This window comes from Papio anubis, chromosome 1, assembly GCF_008728515.1.
Source record: "Papio anubis isolate 15944 chromosome 1, Panubis1.0, whole genome shotgun sequence".
In the NCBI taxonomy this organism is placed as follows: Eukaryota; Metazoa; Chordata; class Mammalia; order Primates; family Cercopithecidae; genus Papio; species Papio anubis.
This window is the reverse complement of record NC_044976.1, coordinates 177,216,485-177,242,360: the sequence shown is the minus strand read 5'-3', so window position 1 is coordinate 177,242,360 and position 25,876 is coordinate 177,216,485. Positions and strand designations below refer to the sequence as shown.

General features: G+C 35.9%; 1 protein-coding gene across 11 annotated transcripts in view; it reads right to left on the bottom strand.

Moving 5' to 3' along the window:
- The window catches only part of EDEM3 (ER degradation enhancing alpha-mannosidase like protein 3), an 81,513-nt gene that overhangs the window by 9,368 nt on the left and 46,269 nt on the right, over positions 1-25,876 (bottom strand). For 2 of the 11 annotated variants that reach the window (XM_021929517.2, XM_021929543.2), the window contains 8 exons: positions 25,010-25,175; positions 24,302-24,456; positions 22,980-23,136; positions 20,760-20,951; positions 19,258-19,423; positions 15,402-15,587; positions 14,058-14,105; positions 3,068-7,051 (listed from right to left, as the gene is read on the bottom strand). In XM_021929517.2, the coding sequence (XP_021785209.1) occupies positions 6,642-7,051; positions 14,058-14,105; positions 15,402-15,587; positions 19,258-19,423; positions 20,760-20,951; positions 22,980-23,136; positions 24,302-24,456; positions 25,010-25,175 (1,480 nt within the window). In that variant the 3' untranslated portion in view covers positions 3,068-6,641. Of the gene's footprint in view, positions 1-827; positions 2,963-3,067; positions 7,052-14,057; positions 14,106-15,401; positions 15,588-19,257; positions 19,424-20,759; positions 20,952-22,979; positions 23,137-24,301; positions 24,457-25,009; positions 25,176-25,876 lie in introns of those variants that run through there. The other 9 variants (XR_002518260.2, XR_004179474.1, XM_021929522.2 and 6 more) reach the window with 9 other exon arrangements.

Sequence of the window (25,876 nt, the reverse complement as noted above, 5' to 3'; positions counted from 1 at the left end):
CTTGTATCTACCATTTTGAAGTCTGATAAATATCCTCTTGACTCAAAAGACCATAAGGCCTGAAGCTGTAAGCAGTCCTTTTTCCTCTTCCTACCTCTTTAGGAAGTCACTCTCTAGCCCCTCACCATAACTTTTTCTTCATAAACTCATTGTCCTTTTTATTTACTTTATTTTCTACCTTCTTTACTACATTTTGTCCATTTGTCCACTACAACCACCCCAGGTCCTATAAGTACCTCCAACTCCCAGATCCCTTTGATAGCTGACTGTTTGGCAGGTGAATGTTGTTTGTAAGGGTATCTGAGTCAGCCTTCATGGCAGCCACATTACACACCCTTGGTTCAAATAGATTAATTGTGCATAGTTAGGAGAGTCAGTCTGTATCGCAGAAATCAGGCTAATCTAGGTTCAAATCCCAGGCCCATCTACCTTGCTCTGTGGCTTTGGGTGAGCCGCTTAAATGAAATTATAGGTATCTTGCAAGGTTGCCATATGGATAAGGAATCATATAGAGCACTCAGTGTATGTTAATGCCTAGTGAGGGTTCACAGAGTGGTTCTGACTGGGTGCGACGGCTCACACCTGTAATCCCAGCACTTTGGGAGGCTGAGGCGGTCAGATCACTTGAGGTCAGGAGTTCAAGACCAGCCTGGTCAACATAGCGAAATCCCATCTCTACTAAAAATACAAAAATTAGCTGGGCATGGTGGCGCACGCCAATAATCCCAACTACTAGGAAGGCTAAGGCAGGAGAACTGCTTGAACCCGGGAGGCAAAGGTTGCAGTGTCCCGAGTTTGCGCCACTGCACTCCAGCCTGGATGACACAGTAAAACTCTGTCAAAAAAAGAAAAAAAAAAGTGTTGGTTGCTTTTATTATTAGGATATTATTGGGACTGCAAGGAGGATACTAGTGTTCATATAGCTTATTAGACAGCTGGCCTGGACCAGTCCTCTTTGAGGTGTTTCTGGAACTTGAAGGAACCACTGCTGAGCTGAGTAGAAGCTTACAGATATACCCTAGGGGAGTATGTGGCTTGGAGACAGCGAGCCACCAGGAACCACAGAAGGAAGAAGGTGGGGTGAAGTTGAGTCAGCAGTCTGGCCAGACCAGTTGATGGAAACAAGACCTGAGCTGGATTCAAGAGAGAAACTTTCATTACCTCAGGTTAAAGATGGTCTCAAAGGTTGACATTAGAAAACGTAGAAAGGTGAAGCCAGGCGTGGTGGCAGGCGCCTGTAATCCCAGTTACTTGGGAGGCTGATGTGGAAGGACTGCTTAAGGCCAGGAGTTCAGAGCTGCCGGGCACTATGTCCTCACCTGTGAATAGCCACTGCACTCCAGCCTGGCCAACATAGTGAGACCCTCTCTCAAAACCTTTTTTTAAAAAGAGTAATTGTAGGAAGGTGAATGGATGTCCCCTTTCCATTGACCTACTTGATTAAAAGATTAATCTACATTTAAAAAGCCACTTAATTACCACCAGGGCCATTAAGACATAAGAAAATCTCAACAGTTGAAAGAGGTCTGTGGTGCATATGATAAATCTGGAACTGGAAATTGGTGAATGATCCTCTAAAAATGAATGGGGTCTTCCTTGTATGTACACATGTGGAGGTAAGGATCTGACAGCTTGGAGGTTGCAAACTGGAGACCTTTGCTGTCACGTATATTTTGTTTAACTCAAACAATGTTTTAAAGTAAGATTTCACCGGAATTTCTGGTTTTCCTCAAATATTAAAAGATGGAGCCCCACAGTCTTCCATAGCAACAGTCTGCCTTGCACCAAGTACCCACTGCCTCCTGTGGATATTTGGTGGGGTAGGGGACTTCAGAAAAGGTTGCTAAAACCAAGAAACTACTTTTTAGGGGTTTCAGGCTATTGGCCACTCCATCCTTGAAATGCTGTCTTGGTTTTTATACGCTGCTCCAGCCTTGTCTTCCTCCCACCTCTCCAACTGCTCTTTTTCATTCCCTTCTGCAAATGTCCTTCCTCCTCTGCTGTCCCCAGATTCTAGGAATCTCAGGGCTCTATTTTCGGTCTCTTTTTCCTATTCCACCCAGTTTTCTTGGTAAACCTCATCTCCTCTCAAGGTTTTGAGTCCCAGCCAAATGCTGCTTATGTCCATGGTAGGTGTGCAGTACATATGGGACTGGTTGAATCGTGCAGAAACACGAGATAGGAGGATTCTGGGGGGATTTTGTTTTTGAGACGGGGTCTCCTATGTTGCCCAGGCTGGTCCCAAAGTTCCGGGCACAAGCAATCCTCCCAACCTCAGCCTCATGAGGAGAGGGGATTATAGGTGTGCACCACCATGCCCCACCTGGTGTGTATTTTTCATGTTCTCTTCTATTCTTTCACTGACCTAAACTACTTATTTTTAAAATCATAATGTTTATTTTGGAAACTTATGAAAATACTGACATATACAAATAAGGAAATAGCAATTGCCTATAATCCAAGATAACCACTGTATTTGTTAGTATTTTGGCTATTTAACTAGACCCTCACTCCATGATTTCCATCACTCTCTATCCCCTCACCATAATTTTTTCTTCATAAACTCATTGTCCTTTTTATTTACTACTTTATTTTCTATCTTCTTTACTACATTTTGTCCATTTGTCCACTACAACCACCCCAGGTCCTATAATGGTGCCTGGCATACAGAAGGCATGCATGTACTTAGTCTTTGTTGAATAAATGAGTCAATGTCATTATATATGTATGTGTATATGTGTGTGTGTGTGTGTGTGTGTATGTATGTGTATGGAGAGAGTGAGCAAACACTGGATCATACTTTATATACAATTCTAGAGTTTTATTCACTTACCATTACCTTTGTGCATGTTACTGACTTGTTGAAAACCTTCAGTGATTTCTTAGAACAAGGTCCAAAATCCTTACTTTAGCCCACAAACTTGGGTTTCTACAGCCTAAAATGTCCCCAGAATTCACTCCCCTGAGGATAAAATGAAAGTTTAAAAAAAAAAAAAAAGGAAAACAGAGTGATAAATATCAAGATATAAAAGTATAAAGATATGCACAGTGATTCTAAAAATTCAAATTAAAACTAAACCAGAATATTTACATATTTTATTAAATCTTTACAATCAGTAATTATAATCAAATACACAATTATATACAGGATTATATACATTTTGCCCAGACTTTTACATCACAGTACATAGTTTCCCTTAGAAATATTGTATACATTTATCATCAAACAATAAAATCCAACAACAGTAGTGTTACAGCACCTGTTAGTACAGACATCTTTTTCATAAATTACATCATAAGAAAATATACGGCTGTAAATTGGGCTTTTAAAAATGTCTTTTATAAAATCTGAACATACAATATTTCATTCACAGAATGTTTTTTTTTTCTATGTTCTGACTGAAGCCTTGTGCATAAAACGACCGGCTGGACTATTTACTAAATTCTACCCCCCCTTCTCTAAAATTATAAGCAGTATTTGAATTACTTATGCTGAGCTTTCTTCATGATGAATTTGGCATGGGGTTTGGTGAGAGAACAAATGTTGGCTTTACTATAAAAAGGTTGTGTGATGGTAATTTAAATTTTAAAAACTTCTTGAGAGAGTAATTATATTAGTGAAGTTAAAATCAGAAAGTGTACAATTTTTCATTTTACTAATACTGTAAAGAAAAAGGGAGATATATAATGCCAAGAGTTAATTTGTTCTGAAACAATTATACTCTTTTTGGAAGCCTATTACAATTTAAGAAGAAAAAAGAAAACCTGCCCAATAAAATATCCCATACCAAACATATCTAGTAAATTACAATTCTTTCACACTTAAAACTTTATGGGAAAAGTATTGCAAATAAGGGCATATCATTTCAATGAACTTTTATATGCAGAAAAAAACTCTAGCTATTTTTAGTAGGTAAACAGGTTTTTAAAACTTGAAAATACCTGAATTAAATACTTGCTCTAATATCTCTTAACTTGCAGCTAAAATCCTTACTTGATTCCAGATTTGTAAACATTATATAAATGTTTCTTACTCAAACAATTTTATGGCTGTGGTGATCACTTCAGCTATATTTCTAAGCAGTCAACATTTAACTGAGGTAGACCAGATGTTTCTAAATTGGGGTTTCATAGAATCCCCTGAATCTTTAGCAAGTTACTAAAATGTCTATAAAAGGTAACTAAAAAACAAAACATTAAAAAAAAAAAAACAACTAATGCCTTTGGAATTTTTAATGAACTAAAAAACTACTCTGTGGCAGTATGTCAAGTAAGTAAATGAATGTAGAGTCAATTACAACGCTGGAGTTTTTCAGATGAACATTATATCCTCTTTTTTTAACTCGGGAAATACTAAGTATAATTCCTTCTGGGTATTAAGAAAAATTGGTTACATTTTTTCCTTTTCTTTCTTTTTTTTTTGTTTTTAAGGATTTACTTTTCTAAACAAGTGAACGATTTGCTTCTAAGCGTCGATGAGGCAACACCTCCCTCTAATGGCCAAAGGAAGAGAGTGGCAGTAAGCTGACTTTTCCAATGTGTCACACAATCTTTCATGTCATTAAGTTCTCCTTGTTGGAAAAGAAATTAGGTTGTTTTGATAACTTAAAAAAGTTAGATTTAGACAACAATGGCTTTCAGCTACAAATACAAAATCAAATCCATGTATATAAGGCTTCTGTAATCAATGTCTTAGAGGAACATCTGCTCATTTTCTCCAAGCCCCAGTCCTACAAATCAAGGCAAGTCAAGTAATTAAGCTTCAGCTATTTTGGCAGCTTGCAATTAAAATGAACAAAGCACTATGTCTATCCTTCCATATACTGTATATATTATAGTTCTATCTTGTTACATCAAATCTCACATGCAGAGAGACTAAAAATATCCATTTTGGTTTCAGGTATAATTAAAAGCCAATAAGGGTCTTGCATACTATTCTTTTTCCCCCTCCCCAAAATGAATTCTCCATTAGATTTACTACTCCCTGACTCAATTATATTTACCTGGAATATCTGAATGCAGGTATTTATCCTCTCAGAAAAGAATATGTTTACCTGGGATCTAAACATACTGTACACGAATATACATAACTACAATACAGCACTGCTGTTTTTAACAGCTCCACTTACAGCTCACCAGTACCTCACAACCGTGTTTTAGGAAAAAGTTTTGTGTAATGTTATGGTAAAGAGAAGAAAATTACGTCTCTTAAATATTCCTTTAGAACTGATTCAGGCAAGTTTCAAAAATAAATAAAATGAATAAAGCCATGATTTCAACTATAGGGCTGTCTACAGGCATCAACAACAAAATTTAAAAATTTTTTAAACTTAAATGTGGCCAGCACCAGACTACAACGACAACAACCAAAAAAAAAGGGGGCGGGGGGATTCTTATTAAGCTATATGGCTATATGGCTAGTTGTTACTGTACTTTTTTTTAAAACACAGGTCACCATAGACTAATTTTCAAGTCCATATCAGAAGGAATATCTGTTAAAAACAAAAACCAAAACCATGATTCAACGGAAAATGTGACAGACTCCTTAGGTGCAACTTTAGAAACCTAAGTTTCAAAGGAGAAAAACAGTAGTTACTCCAGGAATTTTAAATCACTAACCACAGTTTTATCATGGCTCTGTAAGATAGAAAAATGGAACAAAATGTATATAGCTGTTGGCGATATGAGCCTTGTGGCTCAAATTGCATACCAAACATGGGATGGAGTAAGGCTGATGGCTAGAGGTAATCACCTCTAAGAGAAATGAACTGGAAAAGATTTATAATCTACCCTACAAGGATATAATGCTAGGTTCCATTTCAGAGTAGTCATAGCTTTCCCTATGGAAGGCCCAATGGGAGGTTCATATTGCAACATTATCGTTTCTCCCTTACCCCATTTTTCAGAAGTATTAAGTAAGCAATCTCCACAATATATTATATGACCTTTTTACCTGGTCCCACTGATTAGTCTTTATGCAGAGAACTCACTGAGAAAATACACTGGCTTCACCTTTGGTTTAAATAAAAAGGACATTGTTAAGAAGGAAAAAAAATCAAGTCATCTTGATCATTTGTCACTAAATGAAACAAGAGAAAGCGATGAGCAAAGACTGTTTTCACCATAAATGCATTTGCTTCATAACCATTTAGGTCACTTAGAGTGTTTTGTGAAGGCAGCATAATCAGAATGCCACAATACCCGGATGCATCTTCCCAAAAGAGCCTCTAACCCCCAAACCAAGAAAGGCAAGCTTCCTTTAATTAGAAGGCTATCCAAACTTCGATTCCCCACTCCACTACTAAATGAATTCTGTTTCTTGTCTATCCAGAGACTACAGAAATCTGCTTCCCAGGAATGCTCAGTAATCTTTCCCTGGCCTGAGGTGTTGCAGGGTGGTGCAGTGCTGCATTTGAAGGGGGAACTGTGGATTTCCATTTTTGATGTGACAGTTTTAAACAAGGTCAATTCTAACACAGCATGCTCCAGATTCCTACCATAACTACACCAGTCAGAACGTGGTTGTTCATCACCATACTTAAAGCCTCCCATTAGAAAGCCTGCTTAGTATTAGGGTGTCTATTAACCACACACAGTTTACCTTTTCTTTTTAAATACCTACCAACAGATTGTTTAGCAAGTCATAGCTCATCCTTCTCCATCATTTCAAATGCTTCTATATCTTCATTCCAGTCTGCTAATATGGAGTCTATAGGCTGGACCTTTTTACCCCAGCTAACATTAGGATTGGAATCTTCCTCAGTTTCTGATTGTTCTTGAAGCTGGTTATCTAAATCTGTACATTCACCATTAAGATTTGCAGTCTCATGGTTTTCTGTGGGATTAGAAGTCTGTTCAGAAGGGGAAATGCTTGCAGCATTGTCCATATCTGCTGGAGATAATGATTCTGGGTGAGAGTTTAGAGAATTTTCCTCAGAAGACTCTTGATCGACCAAATCAACCTCCTGAGAACTTGATGAAATCTGTTCAGCACTCTGATTCTGAGAATCATTTTCAGAGGATGGTTGTTCTTCATTTTCCATTTCAGGATCTGTGTAAGAAACAAACAAACCTCACGCTACTTCTCTAAAAAAAATGTACTATTACACTTTCCAAAGCATATTGGTTTTTGCAAGAAGATGAAATAAAAAGTGAAAGAGAATCATGTTAATGCAGAACAGTGAGCATCAGCACTGAAATGAAGACTGTCTTCATGCAGTCACATTTTCCTATAGATTCACTGTGCAAAATGTATATTAGAAAATAAACGTTCTTCCAAACTGGAAGGAATGACAATAACTAAGACTGACATGAGTGGACATGAGTAAGCCAAGAAGTAAACTAACCAATAATAATATTAAAATATAGAGAGATTTGCAATGTATGGCTAAAATTTATTAGATACCTAAAGCTTACGCATGAGAACATATTAAACAGAATCAATTTTAAACAGCATATATCATTGTGATATTTTAAAATAATATTCCTTTGAAAAGTGAAATTCCTACTCAGTAAGCCATAAAGATGCAGATAACATAGATTTTTTTGAATGACTAAGGGTATTAATGTGATTGATCAGAAATATTTTCACAAGACAAGAACTGAGATTATTTACAAAATTCTATTACTGTAGGTCTATGAATTATAAGATACAGTCATTCTAAAATCCACTGGAAGGCTGAAGAGTGGGTTAAACCTCTTATAATGAATATACAGTGAAACCACTAGAGGCATTTTATTTAGGGTTCCTACAAGAAAGTGCTTAAATAGCATTGACGCCTACATGCTACATCCTGTTCGGTCTCTGCCTCTGTGATGCAGTCGGCCAGCAAATCTCTTCCAAGTGATCATTCTGCATAGTGCTAGGGATAAAATGAGGGGCAACACCAAATGCTATACCTGCCCTTGTGGGTCTTATAGTCCAATACGGGAAAAAGATGTTTATTATACAAATAATCACGGAAAATAAACAGAAAACTCAACTGTGACATGTTACAAGAGAGAGATAAGGATGTTGGATGCTCAAGTCCCTTATGTAAAATGACACAGCATTTGCATATAACTGACACACATCCTCCCATGTACCTTAAATCATCTCTAGATTATAATACCTAATACAATATAAATGTTACACAAATCACTGGTATACTGTATTGTTTGGAGAGTAATGACAAGAAAAAAAAGTCCCTGTATATTCAACATAGATGCTTTTTCCTTCTTGAATAATTCCTGTCCACGGTTGGTTGAAACCATGGGTGCAGAACCCACAGACACAGAGTGATAACTGTAAGGAGATTTGAGAAGTTCCTTCAGAAAGTGACACTTGAGCTGAGGTTTAAGTACAAGGTAATATGTCAAAGAAGGGAGGGAAGAGGATTTATTTAAAAAACAGAAAAACCAAAGGAAACGCAGACATGCAGGAAGGGGTGGGTGGGTACCATTGGGGCACAGAAAACAATTCCCCAGAATATGGTGCTTCCGCATGCTGAATGCTTGGACAACTGAAAGGTCTCAGAAAGAAGCCTCAGATTCGAAGTCTGTCTCTGACCTTCCCCTGCCTCCCTGTCTCTCTGATCCTCTTTCCTGAAGCAACTGGGGGGATTCTCTCTGGAATTTTCTTATCTAAGGAAGCTTCTTTTGAAACAAAATGAAATTGTCTCTAGAATCCCACCCTAGGACTCTCATCAAATAACCAGAAAAAAATGAGCCATCAGAGAAGAGCAGAGACTGCACGTCCTCACCACACCCAGAGAGACTTTTCTTCTGTTCTTCTGGGGACAGCTCCGAGAGATTAACTGGGGGACTTTATCTAGATACTATGCAAAGAGAATCCTTTACCATCATTGTCTGTGCATTGGGCCTCTTCATTCCCTAGTATTCCTCTTCCCTAAGAAGAGGGTATTTAAGCTTCAACCACCTGTCCCCTTTCATATTCTGTATGGCTCCTGTGCACACACGTACACATAATAAAATTATTACGCTTTTCTCTTGTTAACCTGTTTAACAGGGGTGTCAGCTATAACCCTTTATGATGGGGAGGAAAGGGATCACCCCTTTCTGCCCCTACATCGCATATATATTCACCCTGATGAGGTGGGATTACCTGACTCTGAAACTTTACATTCTTAGGGTTTTTTTCTTGGTCAGGGCAGGGGGGGATTGGAGGGTTGGATTGAGGAGTTCCACACAATCTCTGTCTTCTAAGCTGTGAAAAAGGTACAATTTAATTAGGCAATTAGGGAAACCAATGGTGCGGACCAAAGAAAGAAGGTAGCTGGCTACTTACAGCTTATTTATCCTAGGTTCCCTAAATTCAAGAGAGAACAAAAAGAAAAACCTCCAAATTTCTTTCTAGATTGTATTATTCCAGATTAGAAAGAGAGGAAAAGGTGTAGGGTTGTTTTACCTGGTAATGAAGATTGTGCTTGTGATCAAAAACTCTCCTAGGGTTACATATACAATATTATTTTGGGACTGTAGCTAATGCAATCGGACAAGAAAGTAGAATAATCAATGTAAATATAGAAAAAGATCAAATTATTTGTATTTTCAGATTGTGATCGTATACTGTCAAAGCAACTCGAATGAAAAAAAAACTATTAGAACTGATAAAAGAATTTGGTAAGAAGACTATGCAAATACCAATAACTCCTTTGTAGTAACAATAACTAGCTAAAAATATAATCATTAAACCTTTTCATAATAAAAATAAAAGCTACAAAATACAGAATTAAATTTATTATAAAAGGTATAAGACCCATATTGCTTAATACTATAAAATCATGAGAACACAAAACAAGATTTCATTAAATTTATAGGTATATTCTTAAATGAAAAGTCTTAATATTTAGCATTTTCCTAACTTATATGTAAAGTATGCAATTACATAATTTCAAAATGAATCTCATTTGTACTTCTTGTTTTTGTTTTAGAACCAGATACAATTAATTTAAAGTTTCTAGGGAACAGCATATGTCAAAGAGAAGTCAAGAAATTCTAAGAAGAATCAGTGAGGGGAGAATTGCCCTATCAGAGAATAAAATTTACTCAGAACAGCAAACTGTTTTATTATTGGCACAGGAATAAACAGATTAGTAGAACAGAAGGGTAAGTCTAGAAGCAGATCCAACTATGCAAGAATATTTGATATATAGCAAAGATAGTAGTTTAACTGAAGGAGAAATTAGTGGTTTGCTTCATAAATGGTATCTAGAAACTGACAACTCAATTGGAAAGTAAGACTCCTAACTTATGTTTTAAAATTCCATATGATTTAGAGACCAAAATGTAAAAAATTGTAAAAATGCCAGAAGAATTTAGGAAAATATTATGTAAAAATAGGATGGAGTGATCTTCTGAAGTGAGACAGGAGACCCAGGAGCCTTAAAGGAATTATTATTTCTGATTACATAAAAATGTTATGAAAGTTACATGAACAAAGTGAAAAGATGACATGTTGGGAAAATTGTGTGTGTGTGTGTAACCTGTTTCTGTAAGTGTGTCTTTTCTAGGTAATTTACAGAACCTCTATTTCTTTATGAGTATGCATGTAAATATAGGAAAAGAAATGCACAGAGAGGTCCTATAAAATATCTAGAAAAGACACACAATCTTATTTAAAGAAGGCAAAATGTATGACTAGGCAATCCATAAGGAGAAAAAACAAAAAATATACCTATAAAGGGAAATATGCTGACTAAAATAGGAAGAAACATGTACTTTCATATATTGCTGGAAGGGATGTGAATTGCTACAAGCTTTTTTGGAATGCATCTTGTAACATCCATTAAAATGAAAAAGACCCATATCCTTTCTGCCAGCATTCCATTTTAGTAAATCTCAAAATTCTAGAAAAAAGTATGCATATCTAAGAAGATATGTACAAGAACGTTACCTACACCATTGTATACAGTGGCAAAACAAAAACCTGGAAATAATCTGGATGCCTAATAGTGACATGGTTAAATAAATCATGGTACTGTCATAATACAAAACATAATGTAGCTTTCAAGAGAATAAGTTATGCTATCCTACTAGCTTGGAGGAATGTCTTTAATATAGCTTTAACTGTAAAAGGCAAGTTACTGAATGATACATATATTTAGAAATGTATAAAGCACGAAGAAAAATACAAAAGACTACACATCAAACTGTTAACATTGGTAGGTTATCTCGGAAAGATGAGAGATTATTTAAAAGCTTTTAATACACCTCTGGATTGTTTAATTTGTTACAAGTTTAATTTTATAAAGTTTCTAAAAAGATACCAATAACTATTCTATGCAGCGCTATAGGAAAGTCACCTGGGGCCAACTAAATGTAAATGCAGAGAAGCAGAGAGAGAGAGAGAGAAGAACTTTGAAGAAGATGTCCATAGAAGAATAGATTTTGGCTTTCGCAAGCTGAAGGAGCTATAGAACTAGAAATAAAAGCGACAATCAGGAAAGTAAAAATGGCAGTTAGAGAACTACAAAAATATAGAAGAGATAAAGTCTGCCAGATTGCTACAAATCTTGATCCTAAGGTGCCTGTTTTCACCAGTATGTGAGATCAAAGTCCTAAGAGCATAACAACCACAATATTAAACTCAGGAATGGTACATCAGAAACACAGAAAGAAATAAGGGAGAAACTCTCAAAATACAAAGGAAAAAAACCAGTATGCTTTAATAATGAAAGGGGAAGAGAACCTTGGTAAAGACTTAGAGATTGGATGTTATACAATCATTCATTCATTCATTCATTCATCTGTACATTAAATATTTACTGAAAGCAAGGAATATAGCGATAAGAAGCAGGTAAAGAACTATTTAAGTATCATAGTAGAACTGTATTAAAAGGACACCCTTAAATTTTACCTAGGAGAATTAAGAAAAATTTCATAAAGAAGGTGGAATTTGAAATTTAGGATGTCTAAATGTTCTTACAGAGGAAACAGGGATTGATAGGGAACTTCCAGAAAAAGGGAAGAGATGGTGCAAATGTGAAAATGCATGAGAAAACATGCCTTGGTTGGAGAAGGGAAGGTTAAGTATCAATTCTGCTAAGAAGAATGTTTCAGATGTTTCTCTCCAGGTAGAGTTCATCGGCATATGTACTAGATTTTTCTCCTAGGAATCAAATCCTTTCCAACAGCAACTTAAGGTCTGTGGTTCAGCTGTCGAACAGATTCATCCCAATCAAGTTCAGTGGGGGATAATCAGGAAAAGTGACCCTGCCTGACTTAAATCAGAGCATTGCAAAGGATGGAACCTTTTTTCTCCCCCCTCCATTTTCTCTGTCTGGCTCTTTACCAGACAGACACAAATAGAGTGGCTTGAAAGCATTTGTCTAGAGCCCTTAAGGCGCTATAGGCTTACCCTTCTAAGTTGCAAGCATGACAATATATTGGAACTTAAAAATGCTGATGTTTTTTCCCCGTGAGAAATACTACTGAAAAAAGGAAATTTACTCTTAATTGTAAACTGCTTCAATTTGGACCTAAAGGTAACAACACATTGCCTTTGTTTGTGGGCACAGGGTTGGAATAATTAAGTACCTTTATGAACTGAAATTTTGGAAAACTGAAACGCTGAGCGATATGATGCTGAAAATTCTGTTCAACAATAGACTGGACAGCTTAACTTTCAGAAGTGTCACAGGTTTGACCTCAGGAAGCAACATCACTTGATAAAATGCTAATGCTTTTTAGCTTCTAAAGAAGAATGTGTGTTAAGATAAACAGAAAATTTCTGCTAGCAGAACAGTTTCAGATATGTCTATATGGCATGGACTTATCAGAGTAAGAAGACAGGAGTGAAGGCTTTTTAGGGGCTTCTGTTTTCTGTATTAATATATGAAAAGGACTGCTTAATCAGCACTGTGTGACTTCATAAGGAAAAACATGTATTGTGGAATGAGATTTCTAGAAAAGGCAATCTGGAGAACATTTTATTGTTCAGATTTTAAGGATGTTATTTACTGCACTTATATAATCCGTTAACTAGTATCCGTGATGGTACAATATGGCCTGATACATAGCTGGGAGACAGAAGAGGGGTGCTTTCTGAATCTTGTTCAGTATTTCTCAAAGTGTAGCTGAGGAAGCAGCTACAACACAATCACCTGGGATGTTTGCTTGAAGTTTCAGATTCTGATTCCCAATCAGAAAGTCTGAATCAGAAAGTCTGATTCAATATTTGGAGCAGGACTCAGGAGCCAACACTTTTAATAAGTGTTATCTGTTGATTCTGATGCAGGGGAGAAACACTGATGTATGTGGTAACGATGTAGGACAAATGATAACCACTACAGACTGTGTAGTCTCTTAGGATATTATCCTAAGTGAATAAATTTGTTGATTTCATAACACTATTATCACTGATTTGTTACATTAATAAATATTAACAATTATACTGTATCTTGTTGCTAATCAATATAGTTGTACAGTTCTATAAAGAGCTATTACACAAAAAAGTGGCTTTTCAATACTTACATCAAAAGATCACTCTATAACAATCACAGTTCAGTAAATTTATAGACTAAACTTTTCAAAAAATATCTTTTAAATAATGCCCTTTTAATGCAAGGTCCTTAAGGGGATACTGTTCACCAAGAATTTTTATTTTCTGGTAGAATTAATCATGTCTCATACCCTTTCTCTGGTATAAGAAGCACATGCTTTACCATAATCCTATAGTCCTAACCCATGTACCACACACACACACGAGCTTTTAAAACAAGTCAATACTTTAAATATTTTACATTGTGTTCAAATAAAAAGTGATCAAAGTAATAAACACCAAAACAACAATGCCTTTGTTAGAGTGACTCTTGTATGGACACAGACATAGAATTCATCTATTATATGGGATGTATAATTATTAGAATTTGTTACGACAGGATCGATTAAAAATTATTATGTGACAGCTGACTAGACGTGAAAATAATCTAATTATGTTACACAAGATATTATCATGGTATCCACTGAAACAAAATTATATATGTACTTGTGTGTGTACACACACACAATACATATATACATATATAATTTAAGGCTTGTTAATGCAAGATACTTACTACTATTAATAATGTAGCTTGGAATCATTTTACCTTTTAATATTGCTGCTGAAATTCCAGTGGTGGCACAAAATAGGAGGGAAAAAACAAATGCATTAAAGAGTTACATGAAATAATAAAAAGTTACATGAAATAATAATCTGCCTATGTTAGATGTGCCTAAATGCATATATGTAGGCAAGAAGATTTGAGTTTAGAAAAGGGCCCAGGAAAAAAGAAATCAGGTATACAGAGGATTTAAGATTAGAAAACCTTTGTATTCTGTTCTGTTTCCATCTATACATTGTTATATACAAACAACCTCCTTGCTCACTCCATTGCTCTTAAATAATTGACATTTCAAAGAATCTCAAAGAAGAATAAAGCAATACAAGAAGACAAAACTAGGCTAGCATGATTATGCTAGCATAATTATCACCAAACTTTTTTTTTTTTTTTTAAATGTCCCACTTGAAAGTCACACAGAATTGAATCAGTTTCCTACATATCTATCAAACACCCCAGGGGATGTCACAACTCTGTACTATTATACAACCTCATCTATTTAAGGGTATGGGAGAACTTTAGCTCTCTCTTCACGTCTCTCCAGCAGACAGGAAAGACTGCTACCACGAGCAAGATCTGAAGGCTCACCTTCCCTCATTTCTCCTCTATCCTTGGGTGTGAAACTATGTAAGAATACTACGAAAGCCTTGCATTTATATAGTAATCTGGGTTTCAAAGAGATTTCAAATTACTAACAAACATTTTGGCCTGCAGAGGACTATCTACTCTTATAAATTAAGACATGCTATCTTGTTTTTCAGAAACAGCCATTCGTAACTCTTACAAATATCCATGTGATAGACTTAGACCTCATTGGGAAGAAGCTGCTAGATTTCTATTGCCTTCACCAAGACAGCAGTCATTTGATTACAGGTGGCCTGTTGAGACCAACTACTATCATATTTTATACAACATTCTATACATGTCTTCTTATTCCTTATAAAAGACATGTAAGATGTAGTATCAGTGAAATCACATGGTGAACATTTCCGGATGTTAAAATGGCTTTCCTGAAGTAGTCTCTTGTATTTTTATCACCTGAACAGACTCATGGCAAAAATTACAAATTACACATAAAAACGTATTTCTAAAAACATCCTAACTCAGAAAACAAAGCAAAATAAATGTTTTATTATTCTTATTTTCAAAACAAAAATATATTTTGAAATCATCTTCTAAAAATTTTACTTGTTTTCCCAGTGAACCTCAAAAAAAATTTTTTTGTGACTCATTCTTGTTATCAAACTAGCAAAATTAATACTAAGCTGCATAAAAAAACAAATAGTATTTGACTCTTACCTCGATCTTTTGCTTTATCAGAAAGGAGCACTTCTACCTCCTCATATTCCCGGATGGCATCCAGGATGATACTTCCTTCTTTGCTGAATAAGAACAGCATGGGGATCTTGATGTCATCCGTATCCTTTCCATCACCTGCCATCTGGAACAGAGGGGCAGTATCACTGCTGCTCCCCTCATTGTCATCTAGCCAGAAAATAAATACAGCAAACATCAAAACATCCAACCATTAAAAAGATCTATCTACCAATTGTTACTGATTTTTTTACAATGACAGAATTAATTTTATGCATTGAGAACCATAAAAACCAACATAACTTTTGGACCCATTAATTATCATAGAATTGTATCCAAAGGAAATAATTCAAAAGAAGCAAAAAGCCCTATGCCCAAATAATTTTACTGAACTATTTATAATTGTAAACAACTGCATACTATTATAAGTAAGTTATAATGACCTACTTGATAGGACACACAGAATAATAATACATTAAAAAAGTAGAATACAGAATTCTATGATTATGACTATAAAAATTTCATATGCTTATGGAAAAGCCTAGAAATGAAAAAATTCAATGACTTGGATGACAGTGACAGAACTATGAATGAATTTTATTGTTGAAAATTTCCACTACTGTCATGAGTACATTGTTTTACCAAACTAAAAATGGACATTTCTTTTTTATATAATGCACACAAAGAATAGTTACGACTATAGTGCTTCTTCCTCTATAAGCTAAACAGTATTGCTATTTTGCACTGGTTAAATAATAGTACTAGAACTATTAATAGTAGTAGTACTAGCAATATGCTCTGCTGTTTTACTGGAGATGATAATCACAACCACCTCCAACTCGCATGCCAGTCTCCCAGAAGAAACTGTCTGTCCTGTCTCAGGGTGCTCACTCTCATAGGTCCTGCTAAGTGCAGAATGCATGACCCATCCTTTTGGTAATAATTGATTAGACAAAAGATGGCTACCTGACCCTGAGTCTCTCTGGGGGACCTAGAACTGGCACACAGAAAGACTGTTTCAGTTAGCAGGGGGAAATAGCCCAGTTAAATGACACAGACTTGGGGCTGAGGCTGCAAACTAGAATGGCCATTTTGGAACTGATGAACAAAGAGAGAGCAAGCTGGTGAGAAGCTGCAAAATGAAGCAGAATTGCAAAGAGGAGCAGGGAAGAAGAGTTCAGAAGAACCCAGAGGTAGAGATATAAAGAGAAAAGTGAAAAACATTCACTATCGTGGATCCTGATGATTTTTAGTTCCCACTTCTACCTCCTGGTGAATCCTAGTTGTATCTGTACGGTTGAATTCATTGAAAATAATCCATTTCCATGTAGTGAAAAAACTTCCCTTCTTAAACCAACTTAATTATCTCCTGCAGTCACATGATTTCTAAGATAATTCGTACTTCCAACCCTTGCAACAAAAAACAGCTAATTCCTAATTTATTCATTTATATACAATTCAAACAAATAAAAACAAAATGCTTTGTCAGAAACAAAAAACTTAGGAGAAAGAAGTCAACACAAGAAAGTTTCTCATTAAAAATTAAATTTTTGGCTGGGCACGGTGGCTCATGGCTGTAATCCCAGCACTTTTGGAGGCCAAGGCAGACAGACCACTTGAGGCCAGGAGTTTGAGACCAACCTGGCCAACATGGCAAAATCCCTTCTCTACTAAAAATACAAAAATTAGCTGGGCGTGGTGGTGCACGCCTGTAACCCCAGCTACTCAGGAGGCTGAGGCACAAGACCTACTTGAACCTAGAGGTGGAGGTTGTAGCGAGCCGAGATCATGCCACTGTACTCTAGCCTGGGTGACAAAGCAAGACTCTGTCTCAAAAAAAAAAAAAAAATTTCTGAGAGTAAGGATCATCATCTCTTATTTATTTATCCACAGAACCCAGTATAGCATTTCCCAACTAATAGCTACCAAAAAAAAACATTTGACGGGCCGGGCTCATCTGTAATCCCAGCATTGTGGGAGGCCGAGGCAGGCAGGTAACCCAAGATCAGGCTGAAAATTCAAGACCAGTCTGGCCAACATGGAGAAACCCCGTCTCTACTAAAAAGAAAAAAAAAAAAAAATACAAAAATTAGCTGGGCGTGGTGGGGCAGGCGCCTATAATCCCAGCTACTCAGGAGACTGAGGCAGGGAGAACTGCTTGAATCTGGGAGAAGGAGGTTGCAGTGAGCAGAGATCACACCAACTGCACTCCAGCCTGGGCAACAGAGCAAGACTCCATCTCAAAACAAACAAAACAAAACAAAAATGGACAATTCTTGCATATTATAGAAGATCGTGAGAATTAGACTTCACTGAAAAATATAACAAAACCAAAAATACTACACAAAGAAATATTTTTAAATATTAATGTATAAGTTCTACACTTTATACTTTACATTTTCATTTTGAAGTCTTGGTAAGAAATGTTCAAAATGATAGTGATGGTTAATATACTAAATTCTACAATAAAACGAATCTAAGTGTGGGAAATACCCAAGGATAAAGAGGATGATTTAAGTCAGGGGTCGGCAAATCTCTTCTGTAACTGGCTAGATGATGAAGAAATATTTCAGGCTTTGCAGTTCTCTCCTGTAAGTACTTAACTCCATCACTGCAGTTCAAAGCAGTCATAGACAATACACAAACAAACTGGCATGACTGTGTCCCAATAAAACCTTTATTTACAAAAATGGGCCATGAGCTGGACTTGGCCTAGAGTCTTGTAGTTTGCCAACTGCTGATTTAAGTCATTAAACAGGACTTCTCCTAATGTTTATTAATAAAATTCATGCATCCATTACATCAACATAAGTGTTAATATTCTGTTTTACCTGAACTTTTTTTTTTTTTTTACCTGAACTATTGGGTGTTGTGGGGGGGAGGGGGGGCAGGGGTGGGGACGGAAATCCAAAATGGATTTCCCTGTGAGAGAAGTTGTACAAAAGAACTCACAATCAGCATATGACCCCAGGTCTTTCAAGGTTCTTTCTGAATGTAAACTCCTATTTACTTTAAAACAGAAAAATTTATATTTCCCCTGATAGTCATAGCCTGTTTATCATGATACATGTCTATGAAAGATAAAAAAGCAAAACCCACTAGTTGATACATATGGGTAAGATGATTTAAAGGTGGTAATTTGTCATTTCAGCGGAAAAAGATCCAAGGGGATAAAGATCTGCTACAAATACTGTAAATACTGCTATAGTAGTACTTATCCTATGTCTGCTATTATGCCAAGAAATTTTATATATATTATCTTTAAACCTTACAATCACCTAAAATATACTTATTATCACTTCCACTGGAGCTCAAAAAAATTCTACTATCATATCAAAAAATATTCTACTATTTAATCTACAGATTAAAAAACTGCAGCTGGGCCAAGGTTACACTGCAATTTTGTGGTAGAGCCAGGAACTGTACTCTCATGTGTCTGTCTCCAAAGCCTGCACCTTTGTGGAGTAATGGAAATTTTCAATGGCTCCCCACTGGCGGTGGCACAGTGTAATTCTTGCCCTTCAGGGGTTATGGATCTTATGGGCACATTTTCTTATCCATGGTACTGAATGTTTTTACCACTCAGTCCTACCACACCCTCACACCTAACCCCAAGTATTTTCACTGACATTAATATACAGAAACTCAAATCTAGACTTTTGAAAAAGATGTTAGATATCTAGAAATTAAGAGTCATTGGATTACCTATCCTTCATGTTGTCTAGGTGAGGTAAAAAAAAATATGACAAACTCTTTGATAAAATTTTAGAAAATAAAAGGAAAAAAAATCCTAAAAATTATCTCTTCTTCAGTCAACACAATGACATGGAGAATTACTTACCAATAACAATGCCACCAATGGCTCCGGCATTCTGGATGTTGCGTGCCTTTTCTGCAAACATGCACTGTCCTCTTTGTATCAATGCGATTTTTCCCATCACTGCCTCTGGGTTAGTAAGCTCTGAACAACCATTGTATGGTTTACTGCTTGCAACAAATCCTCTTGTCTGTCAGAAATAAAAGCAACTTAAATACTTTAATCTTCTCAAATGACAATCAAGTCATTAAACCCCAATATCTAGAGCTTTGAGAGAACCAGACTCATTTCTTTTCTACTAATATATCTAATATATATTCAGCATAAAATTTATTTTAAACATTGTGCATATCACAGTACTCAACCAATATTTCGAGTGTGCTTTGCAGTTTATAGAACATTTTTACATAAACTACAAAATCTGTTATTTACAACGACCCTGAGCAAAACAACACAAATAACATTTCCATTTCACACAGGGAGAAATTGACACTCAGGTTCTGTAATTTGCTCACAATGTTAACACAATGTTATTAAGTGGTAAAGTTGGGACCTGTAGGCAGATTTACTACATTTATAATAGCTGGGAACCAATTTGAAATGATCATTGGTAACAAGAAAAGTTTTTCAAAGAGAAGAAAAAAATGGATTTAGTCTATATGAATCTGCAAGCAGTTCTTTTCCCCAGAATAATTAAATCCACCAAGGAACTGATTTTTTTAAAGATGTTACTATAAAGATGTTTTAATATCCTTCACTCTCCTAAAACATAAATTCCATAAGGGCATAGATCTTCAATGGTTTTGAAAACTGATACAGCAAGCAGTGAACAGAATATAGTAGGCACTTAATCAACAGCTGAATGAATCAATCAATCTACATAGCTTCTACATAGTTTAAAATACACATGAGAAAAAGTCTAAATTAGCACTAATAGAGTGAAAAGAGCATTGGCTTTAGACTGTCGCGATACTTGGGCTCTGGTCCCAGCTCTGCAATCAATTAGTTAGACAAACTTGTGAATTGTTTAGTTACGTAAGTCTTTGTTTTCTACACTGTAACTATGTTATAACTATAGGGATGGACTAGCTTAATGATCTTCAAAGTTTGCCCAGTAGAACCTCAGGGTCCCAGGCTTTCTCCAGTCACTTGAGCCAGAGCTTCTGTGCTTTTAGCTGTTTTCTACATTAAGCTCCTGGTTTAGATTTTTGTTTATAGAAAGGTTTTAGTGGCTCTTAGAAAGTCTGAAAACCATTTTTAGATCAAATAAAGGTACTAAATTAGAGAAGAGACCAAGAAATTGAATAGAACCTGAATAATATTTTAGTTAGAATTCTATAAGCATGTTATATACATAAATTATGACTCGAAGTTTTCAAGATATGCTTTTACTTTACTTAAATCCAGAAGACTATTTCGGGTTTTTAAATAAATTAAAACTACTAAGTTAGAGAAGAGACTAAGAAATGAGGCAATACTTAATATTTTAAATTCAGTTTCAACAACTATATTTTAAGTATACATACCTCTTTATGTTTAGACAGATCCAGCCCAAACTGAGCTGGTCCAGCAGTCAATACTACCCTGCCAAAAAATGGGTGGGAAACAATTTGTACAGCTCGTGGAGGCAGCTGCTGTTCTTTTTGTTGCTGACTTGACAATTCAATCATCTCCTGCATGAACCTCAACCCATCTTCAGCGTCAATTGAACTAGCAGCCTATGAAAAAAACAAATTCATTTTATCCTTCCTTTCTGGAAACTTCCACCAACTTTTTGATTTCCTAAAGACACTGTACTATAGTATTCTACTCTAAAACTTCTTCTTTCACTTTAGGTCACCGCCAAGTATTTATGACTTTATTTGTACTCAAAAATAATACCTTCGGAAATAATATTTCTGAAAATAACTTATCTGTAGTTTTTATCAATGTCACTTTCGCTATTCTGTAAACCACTTTTGATTCAGACTGAGAGCTGGACTTCTAGCAAATGCTCAAATGCTCACTTCGCTTATTTTCCCCACTGGCTTTCCCTCTGAAGAAATAAACCTCATACCTGACCCACACTTTCCCTCCTTGAAATAGTGAACAACCAGATTCAATTTGATTCAAAACATATGTGTCAAGCACTTATTCCATCTCAGCACTTGCCTAGGCATTGGAGAGACAGTCCTTTAAGAAGTTTGTGTCTGGAGGAGAAAGACATGTAAAGTTAGCTATGATAAAACTTCTCAAGTGGGAAAGTGGAAAAGGAGCACAGATGAGGGAACAATTGATTCTGCTTGTGTGTACCTGGGAAAGATTTAGAATGACATTTGAATTGAGTCTTAACAGAGGGAAAGTTGAAGAATGACTGACTATAATAGAAAAAAAAAGAAGATTCCTGATACTTTACAGGAAAAACCAACAAGACATGATAGGAGTCAGAGGATGGAAAAAGATAGAGAGGAACTGGGAGACAGAGAAGAGTTCAAACCTGTCCTGAAATTTCCAGCTTTGATGACTTAAAGAACGATGGTGACATGGAGAACCAAAGAAGGAAACATAGGTTGAGGTGAGGGTAGAAAGACAGTAAACAAGAGAGAGATAATTCAAGTTTGGACAGATTGAGATTGAGATGCAAGACGTATGAGAGGTAGATGAAAGTTGAATTTAATAGTAAAGTTAGGAATCAGGATTCATATACATAGCTAACAAGTCATATGTATAAAGATGATAGCTAAGCTTGTAGAAATAGGTGAGACTGTCGAGGAAGAGTATATAGAGAAAAGAATATCATCCAGATTCTTGGAAACTGTTTACATTGAGTGGTTGTGCCAAGGAGAGCTACAAAGCAATAAACAGTGAAGTAGAGAAAGAACTTTGTTGCTGAAATATCCTGGAAGCCAACAAGGGAAAATGTTTTATGAAAAGTTCAGCCAATAGTCACAGAAAAGTCAAATCATAAAAGGATTAAGAGGTCACTTGGTGGTAATTATGCCATTGGCAGCCTAACTAAGTAAAAGCAATGTCACAAGAGATGTCACTCCCACTGAGGTCAAATAAAACATAAGGAAGAAGGAAGAATACTCTTAAAAGTGGCAAGAATGTGGATGAGATGAAAACTTGAGGGTGTGATGAAGTTGTGGGAGGGCTGAATTTGAGATTAAGGGATACCTGAATACGGTTCTAGGTTAAAAATTATTCAGCAAACTATGTGGTTTTCTCAGAATCAATATACTAATAAGGTAAATAATTTAAAGACTTCGTGTTATAAAAACTTTCAAAGTAAAAATCAACAAAAATGTCTCAAAAAGACATGTTAGTTTTCCTAGGCACAGACAAATAAGTGCCTATGATGAACAAAATACTTAAGATTCAGTAGCCCTTTGGAGACTAAAATGATGTAAAACATGGAGATATGAATATTAAAACTAATTATTAGCTTTTGAAGTTATGTTGTAAATAAAAGTAAAAGGGGAAAGCCAACGGACTGAGAAACAGAAAACTTAGATTTGAGTCCTGCGTTTGATTATATTAACTTCAGCAAATTACTCAACCTATCTCTGATTTATTTAATTGATTTATACTATCAAGGAGTTGAATTAGATGACTTTCCAAGATACTTCCAAGTCCTAAAATTCTTATTCTCTCACTGTAAACAATATATTTAAAGTGTTTAGAAAGTTGAAATCCATTATCTTATTAAAGCTAATGCGACCACAGAAAGCAGGGCAGACACGGTATCTAGTGTAGCAATGTCTTACTTGGATTGCATGTTGGACCAACTGGACTCTCCCATCTTTGAGGTGAATCAAACTCACCCCCATCTTCTTCAGGATTTCTAAATGCTCAGGGTTAGTGGCCATGAAATCTCTGGCTCTCAGAGGGGGTTTAGCTCCACTCCTGAAACTCTCCTCTCTGCTAAAAGTAATTACAGGCAAGGCTTTAAAAACTACAAATTAGAACTGGCAAAAAACACATGTCAAATAAAAATGATATTACTTGCAAAATTGCTAGTTTTAGAACTAGTGAAACTGGAATAACTGGAAACAAGTATTTTCTTATACATAATTTCGGTTAACAAGTGGTATAGCTTTCAAATATAACATTTTCTAGTTATAAAAGTATGTATATTATCTACATAAGGCAGTATTAGTCAACAGAACTGTAACTATTTAAAGGTACAGAACAAGTTTGCTTGGGGATTTGTTACTATTGACGTTAACCTTTAACAACACAGATTTTTCTCCCAATATTTTAAAAGCAAATCAATACTTGTATCAGTGAATAATAACACTTATGTAAAAACAATTTTTAAAAAGTCCTTGTAATGACCTTTCTAATATAACTATTCGTCAGAAAATGAACTCATTAAGCTAAAAAATTTTAACAAGATAAGTACTCCCTCAAAAACTCAAATCCAAAAAAACAAAATACCTGTATTTTCACTACACAGAAACTATAGACAAAAGGAATTCTTTTTTTTTTTTGAGACGGAGTTTCACTCTTGTCACCTAGGCTGGAGTGCAATGGTGTGATCTTGGCTCACTGCAACCTCCACCTCCCAGGTTCAAGTGATTCTCCTGCCTCAGCTTCCCGAGTAGCTGGGATTACAAGCGCCTACCACTATGCCTGGCTAATTTTTTGTATTTTCAGTAGAGACAGTTTCACCATGCTGGCCAGGCTGGTCTTGAACTCCTGACCTCAGGTGATCTGCCCGCCTCGGTCTCCCAAAGTCCTGAGATTACAGGCGTGAGCTATCATGCCCAGCCAGAAAATATTCGATGAAACTATTCCATGAAAAATGAGTTACAGAAGTTAAAAACTGTTACATGCTGCCCACTATTATTACTTTAGTTCATAAAATAATATACTGAAAGTTTCCGTAATAATAAAAAAGATATTACTGCAAAATAAGCTTTACTATCTTACTAATAATTTTTATTTTAACCAGTGATAGCTACGTATCTCAACATTTTTGGCCTACGTGAATGTCTTCTTGGCTGTTGGTACATGCTCCCTAAGTTTTCTGTCATTTACTAGGAAACAACGTTATTATCAGAAAATATAAAATAATACATCTTACACTCTGATGATGCCTCTAGGACAGCTCTTATCCACCACATTTTTCAAGGGCTCACGAATACTTTGAGCATACAATGGGTCATTAGGAAAGAGGATCTGAGTATTTGGACAAGTCCAATCAAAGTTACTGTCATCCAGTTCTGTATATTCCGAGGTCTACAATATAAAAACATTTTATGTAAATAGAAATAATTATTTTACATAATTTTTTTTTTTTTTTTTGAGACGGAGTCTCACTCTGTCGCCCAGGCTGGAGTGCAGTGACACAATCTCCACTCACTGCAAGCTCTATCTCCTGGGTTCATGCCACTCTCCTGCCTCAGCCTCCCAAGTAGCTGGGACTACAGGCGCCTGCCACCATGCCCGGCTAATTTTTTGTATATTTAGTAGAGATGGGGTTTCACTGTGTTAGCCAGGAGGTCTTGATCTCCTGACCTCGTGATCCACCTACCTTGGCCTCCCAGAGTGCTGGGATTACAGGCCTGAACCACCGCGCCCGGCCTACTTAACATAATTTTTAAAAGCAAACAGCTAATGAAATATATAAGTGTATACAGGCTGCAATAAAACAAAATAAGAAAATGTATATATTTAGTTTCTTCTTACCATATATATATTTATTGAATTTTAGTCATGGATTACTTTTCACTTGGAAAAATAAAACATATAGAAATAAAAAAAGAATAAGACATTTAATTTAAAAACTCACTGTGTTCTTCTTAGAGATGCTTTGATTTGTAGTAGAGAGCCAAAGAGGTAACAGATGAGCTTCTGTTGTAAAGATGTAATCTTCTATGTCAAAAATAATGTCTTCTTTATCAGCAAATAACAGGTAAAGATATTTAAACATTTCGGCCAAGAAGAAAGAATCCATTCTAAAATAAAAAGTCACAAATAAATGTAAGTAGATAAAAATAATTTAACTATATGAAAGCCGTAATAGTCAAGGTTAATAATCCTGTCTATACCAACTTATGTGTTCAAAGAACTATAGAATGTATCAATCTACCAGGGGCAGAATAACCTTGACTCCAAGTATATTCCATGTTAATGAAAAAGACCAGAGGAATTGTCTACCACACTGACACACTGAATCTTGTGAATAATGCAGACAAGATTTTTCTATAGGCCTTTCAATAAGGGAAAGTTCTCCATTTCTTCTATAAAGAATCAACAGCAGGGAGGGAACCAATAAATTTTACTAGTGAGAATCATATAAGAATCTTCAACTAAATTAAAGAGCTGAAAAAAGTCATACAAATCTGATGGAATTTATTATGTAGCTATTTAAGTGATTTAAAAAGAAGGCTTTAAAGATAAAGAAATTATTTGCATGTAATTTCCTGGCCAACATGGTGAAACCCCGTCTCTACCAAAAATACAAAAGTTAGCCAGGTGTGGTGCCAGGCACCTGTAATACCAGCTACTCGGGAGGCTGTAGCAGGAGAATGGCTTGAACCCAGGAGATGGAGCTTGCGGTGAGCCGAGATTGTGTCACTGCACTCCAGCCTGGGTGACAGAGCAAGACTCCAACTCAAAAAAAGAAAAAAAAAGTTACACGAAAAAAGTACAATGC